Raw genomic sequence first — 26,010 nt, forward strand, 5'->3', positions numbered from 1 at the left:
GCCCCCGCCCCCGCAAACATGGCAGCGGCGGCGCGTTCGGCTCCGGCGGGGAGCGGCGGCAGGTGAGGAGGGGCGGCGGGGAGGTGTCGCCCCGGCCCCGGCCGCAGCTCAGCCGTGCCGGGCGGGCGTTGCGCTGCGCTCGGCACCCGGCTCCGCTCAGGCGTGGCGGCGGAGGGGCCGGGGCGGCGGCTCGGCTCGGGCCCCGCGGGCTGGGGCCGCCGCAGGCCGGCGGGAGAGGCGAGGAGAGGCGAGGCGGGCGCGGGGGGCGGGCTCGCGGCCCCGGCAGGCAGCGCTCCTCCCTCCCGCCCCGGGAGCCCCCGGCGGGGTGACAGCCCAGCCGAGCCCAGCCCAGCCGCCCTGCCCGGCCTCGGCCCGCTCGCCGCCAGCGAGGCGACAGCCGCTTCCCCGCGCCCGCCATGTGGAAGCTCAACAAGAGCAGCAAAGTTCTCCTGGACGACTCCCCCGAGGAGGAGGAGACGCGGCCCCGCGGCCCGCTGCCGCCCGCCGCCGCCTTCGCGGCCCCCCAGGTAAGAGCGGGGCCGGGGGCCGCGGGGCTCGCTCCCCTCCTCTCCTGCCGGCGACATGAGTAATCAGTTTTTCCACGCCGGGATGCGCGCCGCGATGGGCGAAGGTGTCGGTGCCGAGCGTGCGGCTGTCAGCGGGTCGGGGTCCCCGTTCACCGTGTCTCTTCTCCTCTCCTTCCTGCCCGGCTCTGCCTTCCTTCCCGTGTCTCAGCCCCGGCCCTGGGCAGCGCGGCGCCCGGCGCGATGAATTACGCGGCCATCCTGCGGCTGCGGATGGCTGTGTGCGTTCGTGCGCGGTGCTAAGTTCTGTCAGGGTGGCTTCTGCTGGAGTTTCTGGCCGTAGTGGTTGGTTACGTGTAAATAGCTGCGATCTTAGCGAAGGCTGTCGCTATTAAATGGTAAGTCGCATGCCAGCAGCGACCTTCCCGATGAGCTGTCGTCAAACAAACACAATTGGAAAGGAAGGGCATCGGTTGAGCTCCAGGCAAAACAACTACAAGAATGTTTGCCGACTGCTTTCAAGAACTTGATAGGGATTCGGCATCAGCCCAGCTCAGCAGCCTGTTCAGCTTTCTTGCATATCTGATCTTCCATTGCCACCGAGCTGGGATTAGGCATAGCCCAAGCAGGCAGCTGCCCAGAACTGTGGGCTGGTGGGATTTGTATTTGAGTTCAGGTACAAACACCCACCCCACTGCTTGCCCTGTGCCTCCTACCTGCCTTACTGGAAGAGCTGGCGTGAATCTGGACAGCCTGTCTCTGCTTAAGTTTCTGGTTGGTAGCTGCGATGGATTGTCAACATGTGGCTGCTGCTGACGAGCAGCTTCCCTAGGCACAGCAGATATTCCCTCCCTCTCCCGGTAGCCAAAATCACTGCTCTGGGCTCCAGCACAGCCTTGCCTTGGCTTTTCTTCTGCCCTGTGACCACAAGAGCCCTGTCCCCAGATGTGAAAATGCCTGCGGATAAAAGGCATCTTCTTTAAGAGGAGGAACGGATACTTATTTTGAAGAGTCTTTCAAGGGATGAAGGGGATTGTGGAGTTGGAGGAAGCCCCAAATGTCTCCTGCAGCTTCTCATACCACATGTAGCATCTACTTCCATGGTTTCTGTCCTCAGATGCTTGGAAACTTGTGTTGTTTTCACTAAGCTGTCCACAGCCCTCGTAGGTTTACTTACCTCCTGAAACCCACCATGAACATCCAAAATCACCACACACTTTGCAGGGACCATTCCCTGCTCTTCTTCTCTCCACACAGGGCTCTAATGTAGGTTAGCCCAGAAACTGGTGTGGAGGCAGTTACTGTTGTTTGGTCAAGTCTTCTTGATTTTTAAATTTGAGAAAAGCTGTTTTTAAAGTGGTTATTTTAGATTTTATTTAAGCTTTAAGGAATGACAGACTACTGGAGAACCATGATCATCTGATTGTTTTCTTGCGATCCATCAAAGATGCACCTACATCAGCTGTAGGTACAAGTGTTTCTGAGACGTGATTCAGGTGGGCCTCAAGGAGAAAGTGGGAGGTAACGTAATGCACTTGTTCAGCTTGTTAGATCTGATAAGGCTCAAGGGCCTTTGTGATTTATGACATTTCGTCAGAACCCGCATTTGCTCCTAACAGTAGGGTCACGAGGTAGTGGAGTGCAGCAGTGTGCAGGGGGGTTCAGCAGGGAGCTGTGCTATGTAGCTGAGTCCCAAGCTGCAGGAGGGCCATAGATTGGAGATGTGTTTCCTGTATGGTAGCTGAGCTGGAGAAACTCAGTTTGCCTCTGCTGTGTTGGAGTTGTCACGGGCAGAATGTCCGAACTGTGGATGAAGAATGTTCTTAGCAAGAAGAAAAGAATCCAGAGCTCCCCTCATTTTCTGTCTCAAGGACTAAGCTCTAAATAATTGATGGTAATGATCTTTAGTAGATTAAAAAAGCCCATCATTGGATTTGGGGCAGAAGTTGGCTGTTAGATTTCGTTTCCTCTAGGTTCTTTCCTGATGCACCAGTTGCTAAAATGGAAGATTCACTGTCATCATCGCGTTTGATTTATGCCGCTGTATGTGGTTTCTTCAAAGCTGGGAAAGAGTGAAGGAGTTCTCGCTGTAGAACCTGGTAATTAGGACATTCAGGAGCAGACAGCAACAAAGAATTAGGCTGCTGGAATTAAAGAAGAAAAAAACCTTTGTGGCTCTACAGAAATGTTAATCATCCTATTTAGATATGGAAGGCTGATCTGGGCTTGCACAAGCCGACGTTTGGGTTTGCAAAGGTTCATGGTCTCACTTGCTTAAATAGAAAAGCTTAGTTTTATCTAAACCCAGAATTGCGATGGTTCTGTTTTTGTGGAGAGTTGTTTGTTATTGTTGTTGGTTTTTTTTTTCCCAGGCAGAAAAAAAAAGCACATTTCAAAGCATGGGAATGGCAGTGGGAGGGAACTGACAACCTCTAGCCACTCTTTAGCCAAAGTTTCTGCATACGTTGAAGCGTATTGAATTGTTAACACTTATTTAAAATAGGAAGCTGTTTCCTGAGATAAGACGGACAAGTAAATGCTGAAACAATTTGTGTATGTGTGCACAATTGTTGTGTGTTGTTATTTTTTTAGATCAGACAGTTTTAGGCCGAATCATAAAGGTTAGTTTTAGTTTACTCCTCAAAGCATAAATATTTTACGTTTATGCAGTGAAGGCTCTTTATTGGCTGGAGTTGCAATTAATGCGTGAAGGCAACTTAATACGTGTGAATAGTGCAAGTGTGAAAATGCACTTGAACATGAAATTAATGTCTTCTTGTGTTTCTCTCTCAAAATATGCTTGAAACACACAGTGTTGCTTGCCAAACCTGCATTCAGTCTGTAATATACTCATTATGTTTCAAACCCGAGTTATATTTTTGGAATGGGAAAAATGTTTGGTTTTGACTTCGGCAGGGCAGTGTTTTGGCAGTCACTCTGTATTCTCCTTGATTAAAGTCTGCTGTAATCTAATCAGGCCTCGGAGATGTCAATGATGTGTCAATATTTCATGCAACTCTTACGTAAAATGGTGCTCAGCTTTGGAATCCGCCCATATATCAGGGCAGCTGATGAGTATCCAGCTAAATTGTATTATATTTTGCAACTTTGCCTTTCATGTAAAATGCTCCAGATCCCTCCTGTTGTTTGACCCGCTCCCCTCTGATGGTGTTTTTGGTTATATTCATGGGGAATATGTGCAAAAACATGTTTAATGCTGAGTTTTGTTTAGACTCGCACACTGAATGTGTTTAAAGTTGGGCAGACAGATTTTTAGTTATCTGTTTTAATTAAGATGTTTAAATCTCCGGTACAATTTTGGGACTAGCTTTCATCTTCAGCTGAGCTGAACTCAGACGGGCCCTGAAGGAATGGGTGGGAGCTGTGCAGCATTTTGTATGCTCTGCTAATATACCGAATAAGATTATTTTTTAATTAAAAAGAAGTAGTAAATGTTAATCCGGGTAATGTCTCTCCTTCACTTTCTAACCATTTAAATGTGTCTAAAGCTTTGCATGCGGTACCTTTATAATTCCTTTATACATACCCCTCTGTTCTAGCCTGTTTTTTCATCAAAGTAGTTCTGGTGACATTTTGTGACATTTTCCTGGCTAACATCCATCACCTGTATTCTGTCGTCGTTCCTGAACATCAGACTGGGAGGACTGACAGCAAAACATCTCCTGAAGCTTCCACTGTCTTGCCTTTCCTGTTTTTTGTTTCTCATCACATGCATCCTGCAGCAGCTTCATGAGTGGATCCTTTTTCTTTCTCAGCCTTCATGGAGCCCTGCAGAGAGCTGATTGATGGTGTCTTGAGGTGTCTTTTCGCTGATATTACTGTTGTTGTTTATGGCATAAAGCTTAAGTTGTCCTTATCTTCCCGGTTCAGTTTCTTTAGCCGGCTTCCCTTTGTTTCAGGACATTTACATTCCAATTTCTAGCCTTGCTTTCAAGGTTTTTCTCAGTACATCCCCTTCCTCTTGCCCATTTGTCACTTCTAACACTTGTATCTTTTCTGGTGCCAGTTCTGCTTTACTAGCTGTGACAGCCTCTGTCCTCTGCCCTGTCTGTCTGCATCCCTGAAAGTGCCATACGGAATTATTCCCTTTGGCTGATCCAAAATCCTGTTCTAAATCCCATTCTTCTCCAAATCGTTTCTGGAGATCCATCATCCCTAATCTCTTTGCTGTATCTTTGTAGAGGTAGACTGCATGTTTACACAGGCATATAGTGATAAGATAAGAAGGAATGGTTTTAAACTAAAAGGGGGGAGATGACTGAGGTTAAATTTTAAGCGGAAGGAAGTTCTTACTCAGAGGGTGGTGGGGCACTGGCACAAGCTGCCCTGATAAGCTGTGGGTGCTCCATCCCTGGAGGTGCTCAGGGCTTGGTTAGATGGAGCCCTGGACAGCCTGGTCTTGTGGGTGGCAGACCTGACCACGGTAAAAGGGTTGGAACTGGATGGTCTTCTAGTCTGAGCCATTCTACCATTCTGTGATGTGCTTTTCCAAGTTAATAGAAGCATACTTTCCTAGCAACGTAGAGATTTCATGCCATTAATATATGAACAAACTAGTGCATAGTACTTTTTGAGAAAGAATTAATGTTTTTTATGTGCTTAATTCTTTACTACTGAAACTTCTTGTCTGATTCCATAAATGCAGCCATAACATGTGCAGAGTTATTAGCAGTTAGATGGATCCCTTGCCAGGTAGAGCAGTTTTCAGTCCTGGCATCATCAGGGACATGATTTAGTGCAGGGTTGTTAGTTAGGGTAGTGTGATTAGGTTGATAAAGACATAGAGATTTTGGAAAGGGTCCAGAGGAGGGCCACGAAGATGATCAGGGGGCTGGAGCACCTCCCCTATGAGGACAGGCTGAGGGAGCTGGGTTTGTTCAGCCTAGAGAAGAGAAGGTTGTGGATTGACCTCATTGCAGCCTTTCAATACCTGACGGGAATTTACTCCCAGGAGGGGAGTAAACTCTTCGAAAAGGCTGATAATAGCAGGACACGGGGAAATGGTTTTAAGTTAAAAGAGGGAAGATTTAGGCTGGATGTTAGGGGGAAGTTCTTCACTAGGAGAGAGGTTAGGCCCTGGAACAGGCTGCCCAGGGAGGTTGTGGATGCCCCGTCCTTGGAGGTGTTCAAGACCAGGTTGGACGGGACCCTGGGCAACCTGATCTAGTAAAGGTGTATGTTTGGTGGCCCTGCCAGGCAGGGGGGTTGGAACTACATGATCCTTGAGGTCCCTTCCAACCCGGGTCATTCTGTGATTCCGTGATTCTGTGATTCTATGATGATCTTGAAGGTCTTTTCCAACCCGAGCAATGCTCTGATTCTTCCAACTCATTGCAAGGGTCCAAGCTGGGCTGTGAGAGTAACATTGCACGTGGAGATGAAAGCAGCACCTCAAAAGGAAGTGGTGTGTTTGCTGTTGAACGCCGTAACCAAAAATAAAGCATTCAACCTGTTTTGCAGAAGCTATTCTACAAAAATATTACCATTACTCATGCAAGAGGTTTTTTTTTCTGGGGGATGTGGAATTTAATTTGAAATGCTGTGCGTGACTGAATAAAAGAATCGAGTCAGATACTGTCTTTTGAACTATCATCGTTTTTCATTACATCGGAGACATTTTCAATCAGGAACATCATCAGAATGAAAAAACTTCATCAGAATGAAAAAACTTCCTTGGAGTATTTACATTATTGCAGCAATACAAGTCAAATTGGTTACTTGACCATATTCTCAGCGTTGATGTTATTTCTCTCTCCATGTAGTTGTTTTCAGTTGTTGGAGTATACTTTAGATAGTAAAAATCAGGCAAAAAGCATATTCTTAATGTGCTCAGTTTTAAACATTTTTAAGGTGTTAAGTAAAATTCTTCCAAAAATATTATGTGAGGCCAAATCTGAGTAAGATACATTATAATTACTTATTACAGGCAGGCATATTAATAAAATAACCTGCTCTAGTGATGAGGGAACACAGCGTCGGGATCTGCTGCTCTGATATTTCTTTTTGTAGTGCCAATAAAACGCAGAACTACAAAAGTATTCTTGTGTAAATGCTTACATTTGGAAATTAATCTTCTCCGGTAACTGTTGCCATTTGTATCGATTGACAGTAAAAATATGGAAATAATTTAGATATTCTGTTTTAAAGTGTAACAGAACGCAAAGCAATAACTGAAGGAGAAACAGTTGAATGAAACAGTTTGTCAAAATGCTAAACAAGTTTTTGACAGCTGTGAATGCTGATGGGAGAAAACGAATATCATCTTTGTTTTGATTTATTCAGCCTTAGTAATATTCTAAAGGGTGAAAAGATAGGAAAACTGTTTTTCATCATCAGGTCAATATGGAGAATAATGGTTAATTGCAGAAGATGGGGACCTAGAAGATGAAAGCAGTTTTAAATGTATTGGGTGGGCTGTCGGCTGTATCTGAAACAGTCACCTGGGCTTCTCAAAGGCAGCAGGGCACAGCAAGCTCTCCTGCACATGGTCTGGTGAATTGTAAGATGAAAGAATAAGGTTAAAAGAGGAAAGCACATTCTTTAACAAAATTCATATTTAAGCTTTTCTTTGTGAACAGATTATTTTCCATTTTGCAGCAGAGTGGCAGAGGAGGCTGCCAGAGTGGCAGTCACTGTCACTGTTCAGTCACAGTGCCATCTGAACTGGGTTATTGTTATAATGGAAATGCTTTTGTAACGTTAGTGAGCAATTTAGAGTACTAGAATGTTCTTTATATAGTTTTTGACAAACCAGTTTAAAATGCCAAACAACTCTTGAGCATGAAAAGACTTTGGAAGTACCTAGTTTAATATTTTTCATTGGTGATATTAATAAGTTTTCAGTGTGCATCAGCTGTTCTGATGGTTAGTTTGGTTTGTTCAGTTGTTTTAGGGACATGGAAACAGCACTGAAAGACTGAGATCTAGCAGTAGATGAAGTATGGACAAGACTAGAAATGGTCTTGGACTTAATCTAGACCTTCTCTGCTATCAAGGAGAAGGGAGATGTGCAGTTCAACATGGAGTTGCATCTGTTGGACACCTGGCCTTGCATGAAAGCAAGCTGTGTGAGTGAGCAATGCACCCCTCGTCTGTTCAGCCTGCAGGCCTTGTGTCCTCGAAGGGCACGTTCCATTTTGCATCAGCATTAGGTACAGTTCTGTTTTATTTCCAGCTGTGTCCATCTACGTTTGATCACAGTTGCTTCAAGCTGATGATTTGGAAAGCATATTTCTATCCACATATGGAATTTTCCAACAGTATGTGTGTGTGATCAAGAATGCAAGGCCTAAGACCAAAGCTACCTGCTGCTAACTTTCTCCTTAATCCAGTGAGGAGTGTGTTTCGCTCTGGTCTTGTTTCAGATCAAAAACCAGATAAGCAGAGTGACTTTTGCTTTATTAATCTGTTGTAGTCTTTATTTCTTTCATTTGATGTTATAGCAAAGTCCTGCTCAAACCGAAGGAAGCAGGTTCTTTTGTTAGCGCTGGTTGAAGATAATGATCTGACAGCGGGATCTCGTCTGAGCGTGAGCTGGCCGTCTCCGGTCAGGCTGTGTATATAGAGTCGTTCTCCTGTTTGGTTTGTAATCAGTGCTTTGGGAATCTTTCCAGCTTCAGAGGTTAACTTTGAGCTCTACAATCTTCTGAGTGATTTTTATTTTTTTCTTCTCCATCTCCTATCTCTGGGTTACTTCGGGGCTTTGTGGAGGACTGGGAGTTGTCTTCAATTTCTGCACAGCAAATGTCTCCTCAGGTGGTGGTGGTTGTTTTTTGTTCCACTTGAGTTATTCGTATGTGGTTCATAAACTAATTTGCACTTCCAGTCATGATGACCTAGACGTTAAATTCCACTTAGTCCTTGATGAGGCAGGCAGAGGAGATGTAACAGGTCAGTGGAAGTGCAGTAATTTGTACCAAGAAGACCTATTCCTAAAACAACCACTTTTTCTTACGTACGTTCTACTTTGACAACCAGTGTGTGCGTGATGGGAAGGCTCCATAACCGAGTAGAGGAAATCAATAATATACCATTTAATGTACTAGAGCAGGAGAAAGACATGCAGGGCGAGGTGATGCTAGTATTTGTCTTAACTCTTTGGTGTCCAGTGTTTCTCATCACGGAGTGAATGATCTAAAGGGACTAATTAATTACTTTACCACAAAGGAAGCTGAGGGAAGTAGATTACAGTTTTGATCTCTGTACAAAAAGTTTTATGTGCTAGTTGAATTAATCCCTTGAGTACCCTATGGTTTGCAGTGCGTCCAACAAAAGGGCACTTGTTTCCTTACGAAAACACACTGTGCATACCAACATTCCCATGCCAGAACTGAAAGGCTATTCATGTTGATCAGCATTTCCCACTTGCCTTAGCATTTATTTGCCTGTTTCATTACTAAATGCTATAACGTGCTCCACGTTTTTCTTTTAAGTTAAAGTAACCGTAAACCACTTAGACTAAAGGAAACTGGGATAATGTGTAAATGTTGGTGTTTCTTGTGCAGTGTGATAAAGCGAGCGTATCTTCACAAATAACTGTGTCGTAGTTTGTCCGCTTAGAGGAGAATAAAAGAAGAAAAATGAAGTTGTAGGTTCCTTGGTCCCTGATCAGTGATGAAAGTAGACTGTATCTATGAGAAGAAGGGAAAAAAGTGATTCCCCAGGTAACAGGTGAAGATGGGCTGAATGTGCCTTCCTGTCTCTTTTTGGACCTTCCTCTTAGTGCTCCAGTTCCTGTCGCTTTCCTTGTCGCCCAGCAGGCAGGTCCCTCCCTGGGCCATGTAATGCTGGGGCTGCTGTGGAGCATGCTTTCTTCCTGCCTTGCTTTCCTCTATGGTTTTCCAGCAAATATGTAGAAATCATGTCTGCCTGAAACTGATAGGTTTAAACCTACTGGTGTCGGTTGGTTGAAAGCTCCTTGGTGTCAGTCACATGTTACTGAAAGCACGTAGGATGTATGGATGCATGTCAGACACACATAACTCTTCTCTTAGATCTCTTAGAATCATAGAATGTCTTGGATTGGAAGAGGCCTTAAAGACCATACAGTTCCAATCCCCCTGTCATGGGCTGGGCTCCCATCCACCAGCTCAGGCTGCTCAGGACCCCATCCATCCTGGCCTTGAGCACCTCCAGGGGTGGGACATTCACAGCTTCTCTGGGCAACTGTGCCAGTGCCTCACCACCCTCTGAGTAGATAATTTCCCTCTAACATCTAACCTAAATGTCCCCTCTGGTAGTTTAAAACTGTTCCCCCTTGTCCTATCACTATGAGTTCTCCAGAGAGCCCTATCCTGCACAGGGGCTTTTGACCTCTTGATAAGTCTTCCACTCCTGTAAAAAAATGTGTTTGGAGCAATGGATTCTCCCTAGTTACTTTTCTGAGGGATTAATATCTTTTTGTGGTTGTACTTTGTATCTTCTCACTTTGTGTTGCCTTTGAACTGTCAGTCCTGCTCTGTGTGATCATGCTTTCGGGAGCTACTGCCCATTTGTTACAGAGATCACTTTGTGTGTTTGCAAGTAGTACCATGTGGATACATTAACAACAACACAACCCTGCTTGTCACAATCTGTCAAAAAGGTTGGGTTTTATTATTTCTTTTTAAATGTTCATTGTGAATGACATCTTTCATCAAAGATGGTTCCAGTTTTCCTCTGCCTGTAATCTGGCTTCTCAGCCCTGTGAGATGCTCACTGCAGCTCTCAGCTTTTCCCTAAAACTTTGCACCGTGAAAGTTGTTTTGCACTTTTGTTTCTGTATGCTCTGGCTTGATGGAGGCTGTGTGCCTCCTTCCTTCCATCTTTCCTTTATTCATTGTCGTATTTTTATAGTCCCTCCTAATGTGTTTGGAAAGCTGAAAGAATGAAAGTGAGAGGTGTTGTTCCTCTGGGAGGTACCAGTAGTGCCTTGTTTGTTCTGGAGATAGCGTTGTGCTTGTTGTACCTGGTGGCTCTGACAGCTCTGGATGGCTGAAATTACTTTTCCTCTTACCGTGTTTTTCCTGGCGGCTTTTCTAGTATTTGGATATATATATTTTTTTCTTTTGGGTAAAAAAATTGGACAAATGGATAGGATTTCCCTAGCTGCAATGATACCCTGTGTTAAGGCAGTTGACCCAAATGCAGAAGTTCAGTAACTCATTGAGATCTGCAGGAAGCAATAGTCTCATTTTTGGCGCTGATAGGAGTTCCTGGCTTTGTATTCTGCCCCAGCAAGTACTCCTCTCTATCTGCAAATTGCTGTTTCCAACGTACAGTTATTGCTGAAGTACATTGGGATGTTCTTCATACTGGTTCTAGAAATGCTCCTCATCCCTTGTACAGTATGAAGGATTGCCTATACATGGAAACATTACTAGGAAATTACAATAAATATCATTAAGAAAGGATGCATGGGATGAGAAGGTGGCCACTCCAAGAGGAGGCTGATACTTCTGGCATCCTCAGTACTCTGGTTTTCATCAGAGATCTTGAAAATAGAAGAGAAAGGAATGCAGGCTAAAGTCTGCAATGAAGGGGAAGTGTAGTGCTTTTTGATGTGAAAGAAGAGGGAATCTTTGGGCATCGCCTACTCCAGGCTATGGACACCGCATAGAGTAACATCTACAAGAAACAACTGCAGACATAACTGTCAATTTAAGATTGAAGTTAGAATTATAGATTTTAGTTGTGTGGAAACCCTTCTGGCACAGGAGTTCTTGGGCTCTTTTTGGTTGGTGTAGGGCTTTTGGTTTTGTAGGGATTTGATTTTGTGTTTTTGCTTCTGGTGCAGCATTAGCTGTGATGTTTGCTCAGTTCTGCAGTGTGACTACATTTTGTCCATTGTCTGTCGTGATGTTTTGAGTAGAATAAAGCATTTCTGAGTAATCTAAAATGTTGCTGCTGACTGTCAAACTGAACTGACCATGAGCCTTTTTCTATCTTTATTCTTTTCTTTTTGGAGAATAAAGACCAGTCTCTTCATGATGAAGTTCCATCTTCAGTGTCTCAACTTGCAACAAAGGTAAATACCTGCTCTTTGGAAGTGTAGCATGTTTTATATCTTATATATACACTTCACTTGGTGTGTGTTAGGAACTTTGCTGTTTATCATGTGCAGCCTGAATTAAGGAGGATATTTATGTAGTTTATTGTTGGTTTTATAGTTACTTATGGTCCATCCTCATACTGTCATGGATTTTTCATTGAAGTAATATAAGCAGTGTAGTAGTTGCAAGGAAATAAGGCAGCATTCAAATTATCTTTTGAAAGAAAAGTTCCTTTATTTTTATTATTTCATTAAAACATGTATATGTTAAGATGAAAATAAGAATCCACAGGAGTTAACTGAAGTGAAATCTAAAGTATAGAAGAACTAGATATTACCTGTACTGACAATACGATCAGTAGGAGATGTTGTATTATGCATATACATTATGTATATATATATGTAACTCAGCAGGCTCTGTGACCTCAAGGACTTTATCTTACATCTCTTTCAGGAAAGTCGGCATTTGAGTTATATATTTTTTTACCTTGATATGTGTCCAAGAATTTTTTTTGTTAACGTTCTTAAACTACACTGATAGAAGATGAAAGAACTGGAAGTGGCTATGATATGCTGGAGCTTGTTTTGAAATTCCATAGGTATAGAGAAAAGCATTTAAAAACGGTGTCATTAGCGTAATAGAATACTTCACATTAACATGTATAAACTGAACATCTGCCTCTGTTACTCTTTTTTGTTCTACTTGAGATGCAGCACGATTTTCACTGAAAATAGAAGTGCAATTGTGCTATATCTCTCTGCTTTTTAGAAGCAAAAAACATATTCCTCCTTCTGGAGATATAAACTGCTGTGTTTTTTTACGTCAGATGATAAATGTTTAGGAAAAGAACCTTGACATCAATTTCTTTTATACTGAAGCTTTTTTATCCATTTCTTAGTCATTCAGGAAGACTTGCTAAGTGTGTGTTTTGGTTTCAGGGGAAAAAAAGGCCCCAGGGCAAACCACAGAGATGTGGTATTTTTCTGTTGTAAAGTAAAATCCCCTTGTCTTAAAAATGTATTCACTAAAACCACTCCTTATCCTTCTCATCTTATTTTTCTTTATTGTTGTTTCTGAAAGCACTTCTGAGTTTTATTTGGTTCTTCTGTCTTAGAAGCTGTCAGTAAAGTGGTATCCCATGAGTTCCAAAGTCCTTAATATAGAAGGCTTTTTATATGTGTGGCCTTTTCAGTGGGTGCATTTCATGAATGAGTCTTCGTGTAGAAACAGTATAATAAGAACAATGATGTTCTTGAAGAAAAGGGATCCAGATTTGGTATGCGTGCCCTTGAGGGAGATAGCCTTTATAGATAGCCCTTAAAGTCCAGGTTTTAGGCCAGTCCTCATTCCCAGTCTGACAGAAAAGCCTTTGACCTGGATTTGAAGGTGCATAAGCAGGAGCTGGTCCCAGTGGCTGGAGCCATAGGCTGCAAAATGAGCTTACACTGTGCTCATGCAACAAGCTGCCCACCCTGCAGTGAGGGCATGCTGGATTCAGTGCTAGAGTTTTCTGGTTCCCTCTTCCCTTCTCTTCCTCTTCCTAGAAGGCAGGTACAGCTGGTTAGAAAGCCATGTGAAATTCCTAGTGGTACAGTGGAAAAGGCAGAAGCTGGAGACCACTGCACATCCCTCTTTGGCCTCAGCTAAGCTCATTTCAATGGTCTGACCCTAGCACTTGACTTCAGTGTTAGAAGCACAGCAGAGGCATCACCTGCAATTGTTACCAGGCCAGCTTTTGAAAAGAGACAAATGGTTTGGAGAAACAAGATGATATATTATCTGAATAATGGTACTGGCGATGCTGGGAAATCCAGTAGGGCCAAATTCTGGACTTTCACTCACAGACAGAGTAATTGTTGGTCTGCACACCGAGAAAGTTGAGAAATTTCTCCCCAGAAATGCTTTGGGAAACAAATTTGGAAGGGGATTGTTTTTTTCATTTTCAATTCTTTGCTGTTTGGATTCTTGCATGTTGTGAATAGGCTTCCTATAATGTGGGAACAGCACTTCTTTAGTTAAAGCTGATTGACATTTTTTATTATAAAACACTTAGTTGTAACTTTATTGACCTGTAAAGTACTTATATGGAAAAATTCCTCCCTGGCTTTTTATTTTGGCCTCATTTTGCCAGGGTGGCAGAGGAGGGAGGAAAGCTGCAGAACAAACAGTTGTTTCTTCTCAGTCAGGTTTGAGGGGAAAATCCTTTTTTGTTTTCCCATTTAAAAAAGCAAATTGTGCACGTTTTTCATGGAGCGCTTCTACGTTGCTGGAGGATTTTGATTCACCAGTTGTCAGTCTGGTATGAGAACACTTGTGATGGTCTGCTCAAACTTGGCCAAAACGTACATTTCTAGAAATCTCATTTCATACATGCTGAGTTGAGGCTTTTTAGGGATTAGCTGCTTAACTACACAACAGCACTGAACATGCTGATTCTCACTGCAGGTACACAGAGAACAAAATTGCTCTTTTTGGTTGCTAAGACTCTTGTTATGTGGTTTCTTGTAGCCCACAGAGAGTGACTTCTGTTCCCCGGAGCCCTGCTGGTTAGCAGTCAAGAAGTAGAAAAGTCTTAACGAGAATATATTGCAAGTACTACTACCCATTCATGAAGCAGTACTGTCTTAGTCAGAGTGATGTTCAAACATACTTGAATCATAAACTTTGAAATATTACCTATTTATAATATTCCTCTAATGTTTGTCCCAAATCCTTACTATTGTTCTTAGAATTGATTGAGTCTGTTGTCACAGATTAACTGAAAAATCTACCTGCATCCGTGACAGGGGGGGTGAGTCCAGCCCCAAAGTGGGCCCTGCAGGGGCCCTAACCCGAAAGGAAAAGTTAATTAGGAAAAGAAACAGTGGCAACGATCTAAGGAGGCACACCTATTTACCAAATACTATATCGAAATACATGATAACACAATATAATACAATATAATTGAAATTAGGCTAACAAATCAAGCAAAATAGGAGAGAGAACAAGTCCCAAAACCGAGAGGCCTACTGTAACTCTAGGCGAAACGGCTGGAAGGTTCCCACACACTTTCCTGGATGCCAGGACTCAAAAGACGTCAGTCCAGCCTGGGAATGAGATAATATAGTGTCCAGGTCCCATGACTTATCTCTGACCGTGATGTTCTCTGGGATATGTAGTCTTCTTCTGTAAGCTGCACATTCGGTAAAATTATTCATGCTTTATATGATGTTATGATGTGGAATACTGATAGCAAAATTACAAAATTATTAAACCAGGACAGTCTGTGCTTATCCCCTCCCCACCGTAGTGCAGCATTCATGTACAATTAACTATTTTCACTTAAGTGTAGTCATCTTCTTTAGTATGTGTTCATCTAGATGTGCATTTATATATTTCTGCAACATACTGTTTACTTTTAGGAGTGTTCTACTTCTTTAGTATATAACTGCCAGTGTTCCTCATTTGTCACCTTTTACCCTAATTTTTCATGAACCTTTTTAACATTCTGTGGAGCTCTAATTATGAATTTTGTACCTGTGACAGTAAAATTAACTGAAAAGTCATCTGAGTGATGCTTTACTGTTTCCCAGTAGATTCCGATGGTTCATTTATTACTCATTGCCCTTCTACTTAGTATGGGAAGCTGAGGGTCACGTCAATCATCTGAATTTGTTGGTGTGGTGAAAACTGGTATATTTAAAGTGTTTTATTTGTAGTGATACTTCTCAAGTTTATAGGAGACTTCCAGCTAAGAAGACCTGACCCTTTCTGGTGTACTTTACTATCAGGTTAACTGCTAGAATTCATATAGTAACTTCTGCTACAAAAAATGTTCTGTTGCCCCTAACCTCCATGTTGTTTAGTGACTATCTGACTCTGACATCTTCTGTTGAGCTGATTCTTATGGTTAACCAAAAGAATGCAAAAAACAAATGGCTTAGAGTTCTGCTTACTTAGTAATTTCATCTGATCTTCCACAGTATGACAGAGGTACAAAACCATGCCATATGGAAGGTGGTGTAAATGCCAGTAGGTAATGAATTGGGTCTGCCCTTTTCAGCAGCAGTGTCTGATAAACCAGATCTGCCATCTTGTGAAAGTTATCTCCAGGAATCTGTCTGACAGATGGGCACCAATGCGAAAGGTTTGGCAAAGCGGAAGGAATAGCAGTGAGGAGGAGAAAATTGCAGACAGTTGGACTAGGGATGGACAGACTGCATCCTTTACATGATGTTCTGGAAGTGGCTGCTTGCACTCCCAGCGTCAGAAGATACACTCATTAAATGGCAGCTTTTTCAGCGTAGTGAGAGTCCTTCATGAGGTGGAATTAACACTGTTGAATGCAGGGGGAAAAAATGATGGTTTTTCAGTAGTCTGCCTGTTGATGGATTAATTCACGTCTACTTTTCACTTCTACTGATCCTTTTAGGTGATTGCACAGAGCATTGTGATGCAGATTTTCAAGGCCTAAAATGGATGCTAGGGGGAAAGTTTATTATGGCTGTTATGATAGGAGTACTCCATACTCTACAGTCAAGAGAGGATGAGAGCAGCCCATGATCCTTTTTCACACAGTGCTGAAATGAGCTCTTGAGAGGTTTCTACTTAGCTTCTTGTGGGCATTTTTGAAAAACAATGAACTGTGACATCCAGCTTGGTCTTCTAAAGGCTTAGTCTTTCTAACATCAGAAGTTACAATACTAGTCTTTATTTGTAATCTGTTTTCTTAGCACTCCCCTCTTGGGCGCTTCACTTGACTTTTGTTTTTAAGTTCTTATTCGGTTTTAAACCTGGAGTTTTGTCGGTATACCCAGTTTTTTTCTAGCGTTGTCAGCTTTGATTTTCAGTGATCTCCTCCTCCAAGCTCAAGAATAGTCTGTCCTGCCAACCAGGGAAGCAGGCAGAGGTGACGGGAGGCCTGTGTGGATGAGCAAGGTGCTTCTGAAAAGAAAAACAGAAAAAAAGCATGCAATAGAAACATATGGGAGGTGAAAGCAGGGCCAAGTGATGGAAGGGGAACATAGAATCATTGAATCACCAAGGTTGGGAAAGACCTGAAAGATCATGAAGTCCGTTATTTTTGAAGGTAGATAAGCTCAGTTAGACCACTAAGAGCTATTGGGTATTTTATCACACCTTAAGGATTAAGGCAGTAAGAGTTGTTAGCAAAGGCTCCTGCCTGCTGAGGCTTGAAATGGGAGAGCCTGAGTAAGGTAGCAGAAGATGAAGGCCACTTCAAGATCTAACATCTTGGAGATTCCCATTTTCTGTGTATTTATTGTAGATGAGCAGCGTTGCAGTGACAGGAATCCAAAACACAGTAACAAAATCCTCATTAAAAACTTGTTAATGTGTTTAACAGAACGACAGAAATCGACAGGGCTGGGTCTGTAAAGGCTAGGACTGAATATTATACCTCTATTTATACCGTGGCATTTCCAAGCATTGAATATTGCTTGGAGAGGCTCCTAGATTCAGCGCAAGGACTTGGCATGGAGGTAAGGTATCTGAAGGCACCATCCGCTGCTTGCCTGGTTTTGCCTGATGCTATTGCCAGTGCCAGTTGTTGGCAGCATACATAGAGCCAGTCTATCACAGGGATAGAAAGCTGAAGTTAGCTGTCTGTGTATTTTTAACATAATTCAAAATAGCACGTGTTTGTCTATGAGGGTTTTCTTATAACCTGTACTCACTTTGCTCTAATAGTGGAAAAAAATACATATATAGAAGCAGTTGCTTTCCTTATGGGGCCGTGAGGAAGGCTGTGGTTTTCTGTAAGATCATGTGTGGGTTTGGGAAGAGGTGGGCAGAGCAATAGCAGAGTACTGGATTATGGTGAACACAGTCTTCCTGTGCCTGGTGTGTCCATATCCCATGAGTGAGAGCTAGGAATCATAGAATCCTTAGAGTTGGAAGGGACCTCTGAAAGGCCAACAAGTCCAACTGCTCTGCAGTGAATGGGGACACCACAGGTAGATCAGGTTGCTCAGGGCCTGATCCAGCCTCGCCTTGAAAGTCTTCAGGGATTGGGCACCAACCACATCTCTTGGCAACGTGTTTCAGTGCTTCACCACCCTCACTGTAAAAGATTTTTTCCTCTACATGTAACCTAAATCTGCTATCTTTAAGCTTGAAACCATTTCCCCTTATTCTGACTTCACAGACCCTGATGAAGAGTCTGTCCCCTTCTTGTTCAGTCTTCTGTCTTCAGAGGTCCCCTGAGCTGTACTTAAATCTGGATCCTTGTTTGGATCCCAGCAAGATGAAATGGAGTGGTGGGAAAGTCTAGACGAGACCTTCCTGCTAAACCTCAAGTGGGCCTGCTCTGTCTGCTGGCCCTTACTATCTGAGATTGTTCAGGAGTGAGTATGGAGCTGGGTAAGAAGCACAGATGGACAGGAGAGCCAGAACTGGAAATGCTCTTTGGCTGCCATACAGCAGGGAGGGCACTGATTTACTCTCCTGAACTGTGGAAGTTGTGGGTTTCTGCAGGCAGAGGAATTGGTACTATCTGTGTTTTCCTACCTGGTTTGCACTCAGTTCATAGGTAATATTCTCATGCATCTTTTAACACCTATGTGGGCATACCAGCTATCATCTGTAATTGCTTAAAATGTCAAATTTATACTGGTTTGTACCAGTGAGTTCTTCAGAAAGAACAAAGCGTAATAATAGGTGATGAATTAGCCTTCACTTGTGTTGACAACTACAGTTTTCTTTTGATTGTTTATGTATTTCATGATGTATTGTTGTATTTTTTAATGTAATCAGGTTATCAATAATAGAATGCCATTCTTAATAGACCTAGATTCCCTGCATCTCCCTGCCTGGATTCCCTGTGTCACCCTTTTTATGTGTAATAGATGAACATGCAGCCAGCAGCTCTTGGCTGCAGGACAGCATCCAGGAGCCCAGCTGCACTCTGCAACATCACTTGTCAGCTTCTGCAAACCAGCACGGTTTTGTACTCTTTACTCAGCAGGAAACAGCTCTTTCTGCAGTCACCCCATCTAGTCCTTTTCAAAAGGAGAGAGCCTCCATACTCCCAGCTGCACGGCATGAGACAAGTGGGACTGTGGCTGCCCATCAGCCACCCATGCAGTCAGTGCTGGCACGCACTCTCTGCTTAAATACTTTAATGCATGTTTATGAGTATGTTTACTTCTCTGCATAGGTTCAAGGCGCAAGTTTCCGGGGTTGGAAGGAAGTGACGTCTATGTTCAATAAAGATGATGAGCAGCAATTGCTGGCCGGATGCAAGTCTCCAAAATCCAAAGGGTGAGTTAATCTGATTGTTCTGTCTGCTGTAAAAATACACAAACTGGAACAGAAAATAGCTCTGCAAAACACTGAAGGAAGAAGCTGAAAAGCAGCTCCTGGAAGTTAAATCACAGAGAAAGGTTTATGTGCATTTCAGAACTATTCATTGTAAGTTAAACACTCGTAAAGCATGCTGTGCTAGGAAAGGATGGTATTGTTGATAACCTATTTAGGCATGTCAGGAAGAAGAGGGAATTCAGCTGTGTAAAGTTTTCTGAGTAAAAGAGTCATCGTGACCCTCTTTCCTCTTACTGATTAATTTGCAGTTGAGCTCAGGAATGCCTTCTTTAACATGCTTTAATTCCTTTTTTGAAGTCTTGCCTACACCTGGAAAGGCCAAGCGATTTAGCTGTGTCAGGTTTTGCAGATCTTCCCTTTTAGAGCTGAAATGCTCACAGGGCAGATCTGTACTGTGTTGTGGCTGCGGCCCTTGTCTGAACAGACAGACCTCTTCCCAGGGCTGACTGTTTCACTCTTACAGCACATGGTTTGCCTCCATACATCGCCTACTTACGTTGGTCACAAACAGGAAGAAGTGTGCTACTCTTTGGTTCCAGCCATGTAAAAGTTTTGCTAAGACTTACCATTGTATGTTTCGTTTCCAGTTGGCATTTAAATAGATGCCTCTCAGTATGTTTGTTTATTTATGTTCCTCTAAATGCATACGTGTGTGAATATATATACACATATTTAAAATACACATATTTCCATGTCATTTTGAGACTGTTTGATAAACGTTCCTAGCTGTGCAATCTGTACAGTTTTCTTGGTATTAAGATGCTAAGGTTGCTTAAAGGATCCTGTGCAAGGTATGCAAAAAGAAGGAATGAAACAAACCAGCGAAGAGAGTGGAGACAGTATGAAGAATGAGTTACAGTAAATATTCAAGTGCTGTAGGCACAAAATGGAAGAGTAGTGGTTGGGGTCTGAGCCTGGCCTTAAGATGGCATTTCCGCAAGTGCTAAGTTCACTGAAGGAAAAGCTCTTTTAAAGGTATCGGTTCTGTTACTTCCTCTAAAATACGATAGCATCGAGCTCCTGATGCTAAGCTTTTGTTCATGGGAAAGAATTCATTTAATAGAAATATTCATAGTATTTCAGTGGGTGTTTTATTTGTGGCTGATTTGTATGCTGGTAGTAGATAATGCTTTCAGTTTTCTTCTTAGCTCATTGAACCATGGAGAATTCTGTGTTTTACCACTGGTATTCAGCCTTTTTTGTTCTGCTCTTTGGTTACACCTATAACCCTGTACATAAACTTACTCATGAACATTTGACTCACTGCATATACAAAATAATTCTTCTTAATAGGATATAAGAAATTTATTAGCATAAGTAGCCTTTTAAATGTCTCTGAAAGAGAGATTATTTGTATGTATTACTCACAAAGGTTGTTTTTTCTCATTTTTTGTGAGGGGAACTTTGGAATTTCTTCTCAGAAAAATGAAACAACTGTTTTCAAAGCACTGTGCATATCTTTGAGGGGGAAATAAAAAGTACTGGTCTCTATAATAAAGTCCTAATATTGTACATATAGAATCATAGAATTACCCAGGTTGGAAAAGACCTCGAAGATCATCAAGTCCAACTGCAGCCTAACCAGAACCCTAGCTCTAACAACCCTCCACTAAATCATATCCCTGAGCACCACATCCAAATGGCTCTTAAACACAACCAGGGATGGCAATTCAACCACCTCCCTGGGGAGCCTATTCCAGTACTTAACTACCCTTTCTGTAAATAAGTGCTTCCTAATATCCAACCTAAATTGCCCTGGCACAACTTGAGGCCATGGGAGAAGAGGCCGATCCCTGCTTCACCTCAGCCTCCTTTTAGGTAGTTCTGGAGAGTGATGAGGTCTCCCATGAGCCTTCTCCACACTGAACAATCCCAGTTCCCTGTGCTCGTGCACCCATAAGGCCCATGCTCCTGTGTTAGGGGTGGGGAGTTCTATTATAATAAATTGTGATACTCAATCCAGTTCTGTTTTCCCACTGCAAGAGTCTACTATGCTTAGCCTTGTACCTATAGGAGGGTGTTTGTCCTGAAGATAACCATTATGGATGTGCTGTCATAGAACAACCGACTTCTTAGTGAAGATGCGGAGCTGGCTTTGGGTAAAATTCAAGATGCTTCACTTCTGTTGAATAAAAGCATTAAGTCCTATAAAACATAATTATTGAATTGAATGTTATTAATAACTGTTATGTGCATTGTTAAATGAAGAAATTAATCACCTAATCACTGTTATTTTTTAGAACAAACCTGAAATTAAAGGAAGAGATGAAGTCAGAAAAGAAGCCAGGTTTTTGGGACAGTTTGGTGATAAAGCAGAACGTCCAGTCTAGGAAACCAGATGAGATTGAGGGCTGGGAACCACCACAGATTACTGCTGCTGACTCTGCCAGTGATGCAGCAACTGCTTTAAGTGACTATTCAGCCTGGTCAGGCTGGGAAGATGAAACCAAAGGCTCCACAAAATACACAAACCTGACCAGCTCAGGAAACAGTTCCAGGTGGAGTATCAAATCAGCTGGAAAGCTGGTTAGTATTAGACGTCAGAGCAAAGGTAACCTTACTGACAACTGGGAAGAACTGGAATGATGCTGGTGATGTGAAATGCTTTGTAGGTAAGAAGAGAAAGGTTCCATGATTTACTTGTATGTTTAAACCAAAATCAAATCTGCTCAATATTGCACCTTTATACAGTACTTTGTTTTATTCCGATTGTTACAGATTTTTGCTCACCTGATAGTAAATTTTCTTATAGCATTGTTAAATAGCTACATTTTCCACACTATAAAAAAAAAGACAAAGAAGTAGAGAATCTATTTTGTGCCTATATTTCACATTCAGACTCTTGAGGTTTGTTTGATTGTTGGTTTTACAAAAAAAAAAAAAAAAACACAACAAAAGAGTAATTCCTTAGTGAATGTATGCACTGGTTGTACATTTGACTGCCTTATGTAGGAACTTCCATTAGCTTGAGGTCCTGGCTTTTTTTTTTTTCCTGGTATTTGAGGGTCACTCAAGATTTTAGTTTTGATGCTGTCTCTGTTAAAATAAGAATACTGACATGTAGCTTGCAGGAAGAATGCTTATACTTAGTAGACTGTTTTCCAAATCTTCAGCCTCAGCATATGCTTCAGCTTGTGCACACAAGATGCTCAACTGTCACAACCTACTGTGTGTGAAATGGGAAAATACGACTCCAGTGTAATTCCTTCCATCACGGGAACTTCACCAGTAGTCAGGTCAAATGGGTCATCCAGAGCTTTTCGTACTGAATGCTGTTGGACAAAGCTGAACTTGTCAGTTTTTAAGATGCTGGTCATGCCAAAGGTAGAAATGATTGTAAATTTGGAATGCGGCATTGGGCAGTGTAAGATCTCAGTATTCAGTATGTGTAGCCCTCAACCTATGGAGAAGTCTCTTCTTATGGAAGGATCAACGGTTTCCTTTTTACAATAGCTGGTCCCTGTCGAACAGGCAACTTCTTGTTTTGTACAATTCGTTGATCGCTCCTCACCCTTCCCTCCATAAGCAGTGATTGAAGTAGACTGGCATTTTTAAGATAACTGAGCATTACAAGGTTGTTCACACACAGTTTCTGAAGCATGTTTGTTACAAAGCTCTGTCTTACTTGCTACTGATACTTTCAGCGTTGGTAAAAGAGGGCGACGTGTTAAACTGGAGATTTGAAATGTACATAGAATACTTAAAGTGCCTCTTTCTAGCATATTGTCTCATCAGCAGCGCAGCCAATGTCAGATCCAAAGTTGGTTTCCATTTCATTGCTATGACCTAAATAAACACTACTTTTAACATCCATGGAAAACAGATCAAACCAAAAGTTTTGTGGCAGACATGAACAGAAGCCTTTTCTCTCCTGTCTGTAAAACTGGTATAACTGAACTGAAAACCTGTGTCGACTGCCTAGCAATGTTGCCAGTATAATAGGAAGATCAGATTGGTATTTGAGAGAAAATCAGCATTTTTACAAGGAAATGTATACCTTTATATTTAATAGATATCCTGTAAACATATTTTTGCAAGAAGCTTATGCTTATGAAAAGGGATGCATGCAATTTTCTTCTAAGCTTGTACCTCGTTTCTCTTGCTGCCACATTATTCCTTTCTTAGTGCTCCCTTTCTCCTCTCTCTTCCAATTCATATAACAGTTTTCTGGCTTATGGCTCCTGCGTAGGTATTATTTGGAGTTTCCTGTTGAGGTGCGCCTTGGGAGACGTAGCAAAATGGATTTTTGTCTTTTGTTTTGGTTGAGTTTAATAGGATGTTAAAAGATATTGTTCTTCATTTTGTATAGAAAAACATCAGTGTTTTGTGCTACAAAACAGGATCTTGTAATTGGCAGATGTATTATCAATTGGCATTATGTGTTAAAAAAATACAGAGGAGAAAGAGTTAGCATTTATATTGAGTTATTTAGTCTGTGAATAAACTCAGTGTTTGCCTTTGGCAAGTGCATATGCTGAGGTTAATTATAGGAAAGCATTAGGGTTCTGGGGTAAAGTATGCTGCATTTTATAGTTAATGGAATACCCTCTAAGCCAAAGGCATGAGCTGGTGTTTAGTTTGGTTGTTGGTGCTGACCTAAAAGACCAGAAGGAGATCCGCTGGCAGCCCTGGGTATTTTACGCTCCAAGGTGGGCTGAGAGCTTTTAATTTCCCTCCTGAAGAAACTATTTATACTGTGACCAGTCAAGATTTTGCCTTGCACATTATACTGTCAAGTGCCTGTTTCTCACCTCGATGATGTGTTTGATGCACAGCTTAACTGCAGAATATATTGATTTGTTTTTAAAGTAATGATAAAGACTTTGCCTGTGAAGCTGAAGTCTGGTAGAAAACAAAACTGTATCTGAGCGGGGAAATCGAGATATGTAAACTTCAGGTATGACTTACTGATGGAAGGTTTGGTGTGCTTTCTAACGGATATTTCCTCAGAAAACAACAACAATAAACAAAGAAGCGTCTTAAAGATGAACGTTATTAAATTTAATATAATTTATTGTTATGATTTGATAATGTTATTTGTCTTGAGAACTCACTGGTGTGAGCTTTTCTTGTGTTTTTAAACTTGTCTGAATTCTCAGAATGGGGTCGTCTTTTCTTTTACCTTCTTTAGATGCTTAACTACATTTACATTAATGGGCTTAAACTATACACGGCTCCATATGTGGAATAAGTGTAGGATACGTCCCTTCACACCTGTTTTGAAATGGCGTTTCAATCTATGTGAAATGGTTTAGAAGAAGATAGCATTGAGATTGTATAATAAGATTGCACAAAATAAAGTATAGTTTATATTGCTTTCTCGTAGCCAATCTGCATGATCGTTGGCGTGGTTTTAACGGGAATTAAAAGCTTTGTGTGGCTGTAAGTAGTCACTTAACTCTAAGCAGAGTTTTCGGAGTATTTTTATTTATTAGCATCATTTGCAGAAAGAAAAATAGTATTTTCCATATGAATAAAGATTTAGTTTGAACTGAAATGCCTTACGCTTTCATCTTCTGTTCCATTCTGCCAAACGGACTTGTTGCCATCTGCGTGGATGTGAGTTACGTTGCTGTAGGTTGTGGCCAAGGAAGGAACAGCCACCTTTGTGTAAAGCAGTGAGTCATACCATTTAAAAAGAGACAACATCCCGCATTTAAAGCATCACCCGTTGGTTTCACACCAGGAAGAATTCAGTAGTTTTGACAAAAAGAAAAGAAAATATTTTGCTTAACTGTGTTTATTGGTTTTAATAGAGTTTGTTTATTTACTTGTTTTTAGCTTATTGGCTGCCATGAAAGCTTGGGCAGAGCAGGATTTTTCCTAAATATTTCACTATCCACTTGTAAACTGGAGGATCCAGATTTCTTGTGCGTGTGCTGGCTCCATGACGAGGTGAGACCCAGACATCCTGCACTGTGACAAGAATTAAGTATAGCTGCTGCTACCAGTAGGTAGGTACAGAAAGCCTGTTGTCAGCTTCTCGTTCTTCCAGTCCAGTTTACAAACTTAGCGTCATCTAATCAGACCTAGCAGGGATTGTTGAGGCAAAGTGCTTATAGAGTCATAGAATCATTAAGGGTGGAAAAGACCTCCTCCTGCTATGTGCAGGGTCACCAACCACCAGACCAGGCTGCCCAGAGCCACATCCAGCCTGGCCTTGAATGCCTCCAGGGATGGGGCATCCACAGCCTCCTTGGGCAACCTGTTCCAGTGCATCACCACCAGTAGCCATCAGTACCTCACAGTGCCAAATGCTCCTGCTATTGGAAAGACAGAGGAAAATGTCTTTTCTGGAGAAAGGAAGGGAGTCTTGTTTATGCTGAGTTCAAACATACGCGCAGGATAATATTAACCCTTCCTTGCTTTGTTTTTGTACTTTTGTCCTTTACTGGCAACTAAGGCTTTCTTTGTCACACATGCCAAGACCGCTGTGATTGCGTAGAGCTGATCACTGCTGCTTCTCTCCTGACGGATACCCATTTGTAGCAGAGTTGCACTCCAGCTGAATGCCTGTAAACAGTTTATCTTTTGAACATTTGGGCAGAAACTTGGCAGCCAACGTTTGACAGGACAAACAAAGGAAAACAAATCAAGCATCACTTCCCATTAGGAAGTAAACTATTGTTTGATAGGATGAAGCACAAGATCTCCGAACCTGCCAGAAGTCACAGTGCAGGCCTTGAAGATTAATGCTGAATAACCCATAGCAAGAACTTCTCCAGGTTCAATCTGCATTACCATGTGTATAGATGATACTTACTATGTCCAACTAACACTAACAAGATGATCAGGGAACTGGAGTGCTATGGGGAGAGGCTGGGAGAGCTGGGACTGTTCAGCCTGGAGAAGAGGCTCCGGGGATCCCATCAGTGCCCATAGGGGAGAGTGCAAAGAGGATGGAACCAGGTTCTTTTTGCTTATGCCCAGTGTCAAGGATGAGAGGCAGTGGGCACTATCTGTATGGGTCTGGCCTCATGCATTTGGCTCTTACCCTTCAGTTATTTTGTAAGTATTGATAAGCAGCTACATACAGCTTTGGGGCCTTGTTATTATATTGAAGCACATCTATTTTTAGGGACCTTTGCCAAAATATTACTATGATAAATTAGGCA

The 26,010-nt window shown here is 42.2% G+C and overlaps 1 protein-coding gene across 2 annotated transcripts; it reads left to right on the forward strand.

Moving 5' to 3' along the window:
• TDRP (testis development related protein) lies at nucleotides 1-24,392 on the forward strand. Of its 2 annotated transcripts, XM_015859314.3 has the most exons (4): nucleotides 1-527; nucleotides 11,491-11,550; nucleotides 18,732-18,835; nucleotides 21,136-24,392. In XM_015859314.3, exons 1-4 carry the CDS (start codon nucleotides 417-419, stop codon nucleotides 21,479-21,481), a joined length of 621 nt encoding a protein of 206 aa, XP_015714800.1. In that variant the 5' UTR covers nucleotides 1-416; the 3' UTR covers nucleotides 21,482-24,392. The 2 variants fall into 2 exon arrangements, with proteins under 2 accessions (XP_015714800.1, XP_015714801.1); XM_015859315.3 differs by lacking the exon at nucleotides 11,491-11,550.
• The last annotated feature ends 1,618 nt before the right edge of the window (nucleotides 24,393-26,010 follow it).

The sequence above is a fragment of the Coturnix japonica genome, chromosome 3 (genome assembly GCF_054131305.1).
Source record: "Coturnix japonica strain WE chromosome 3, WE-NBRP24, whole genome shotgun sequence".
Taxonomy (NCBI): domain Eukaryota; kingdom Metazoa; phylum Chordata; class Aves; order Galliformes; family Phasianidae; genus Coturnix; species Coturnix japonica.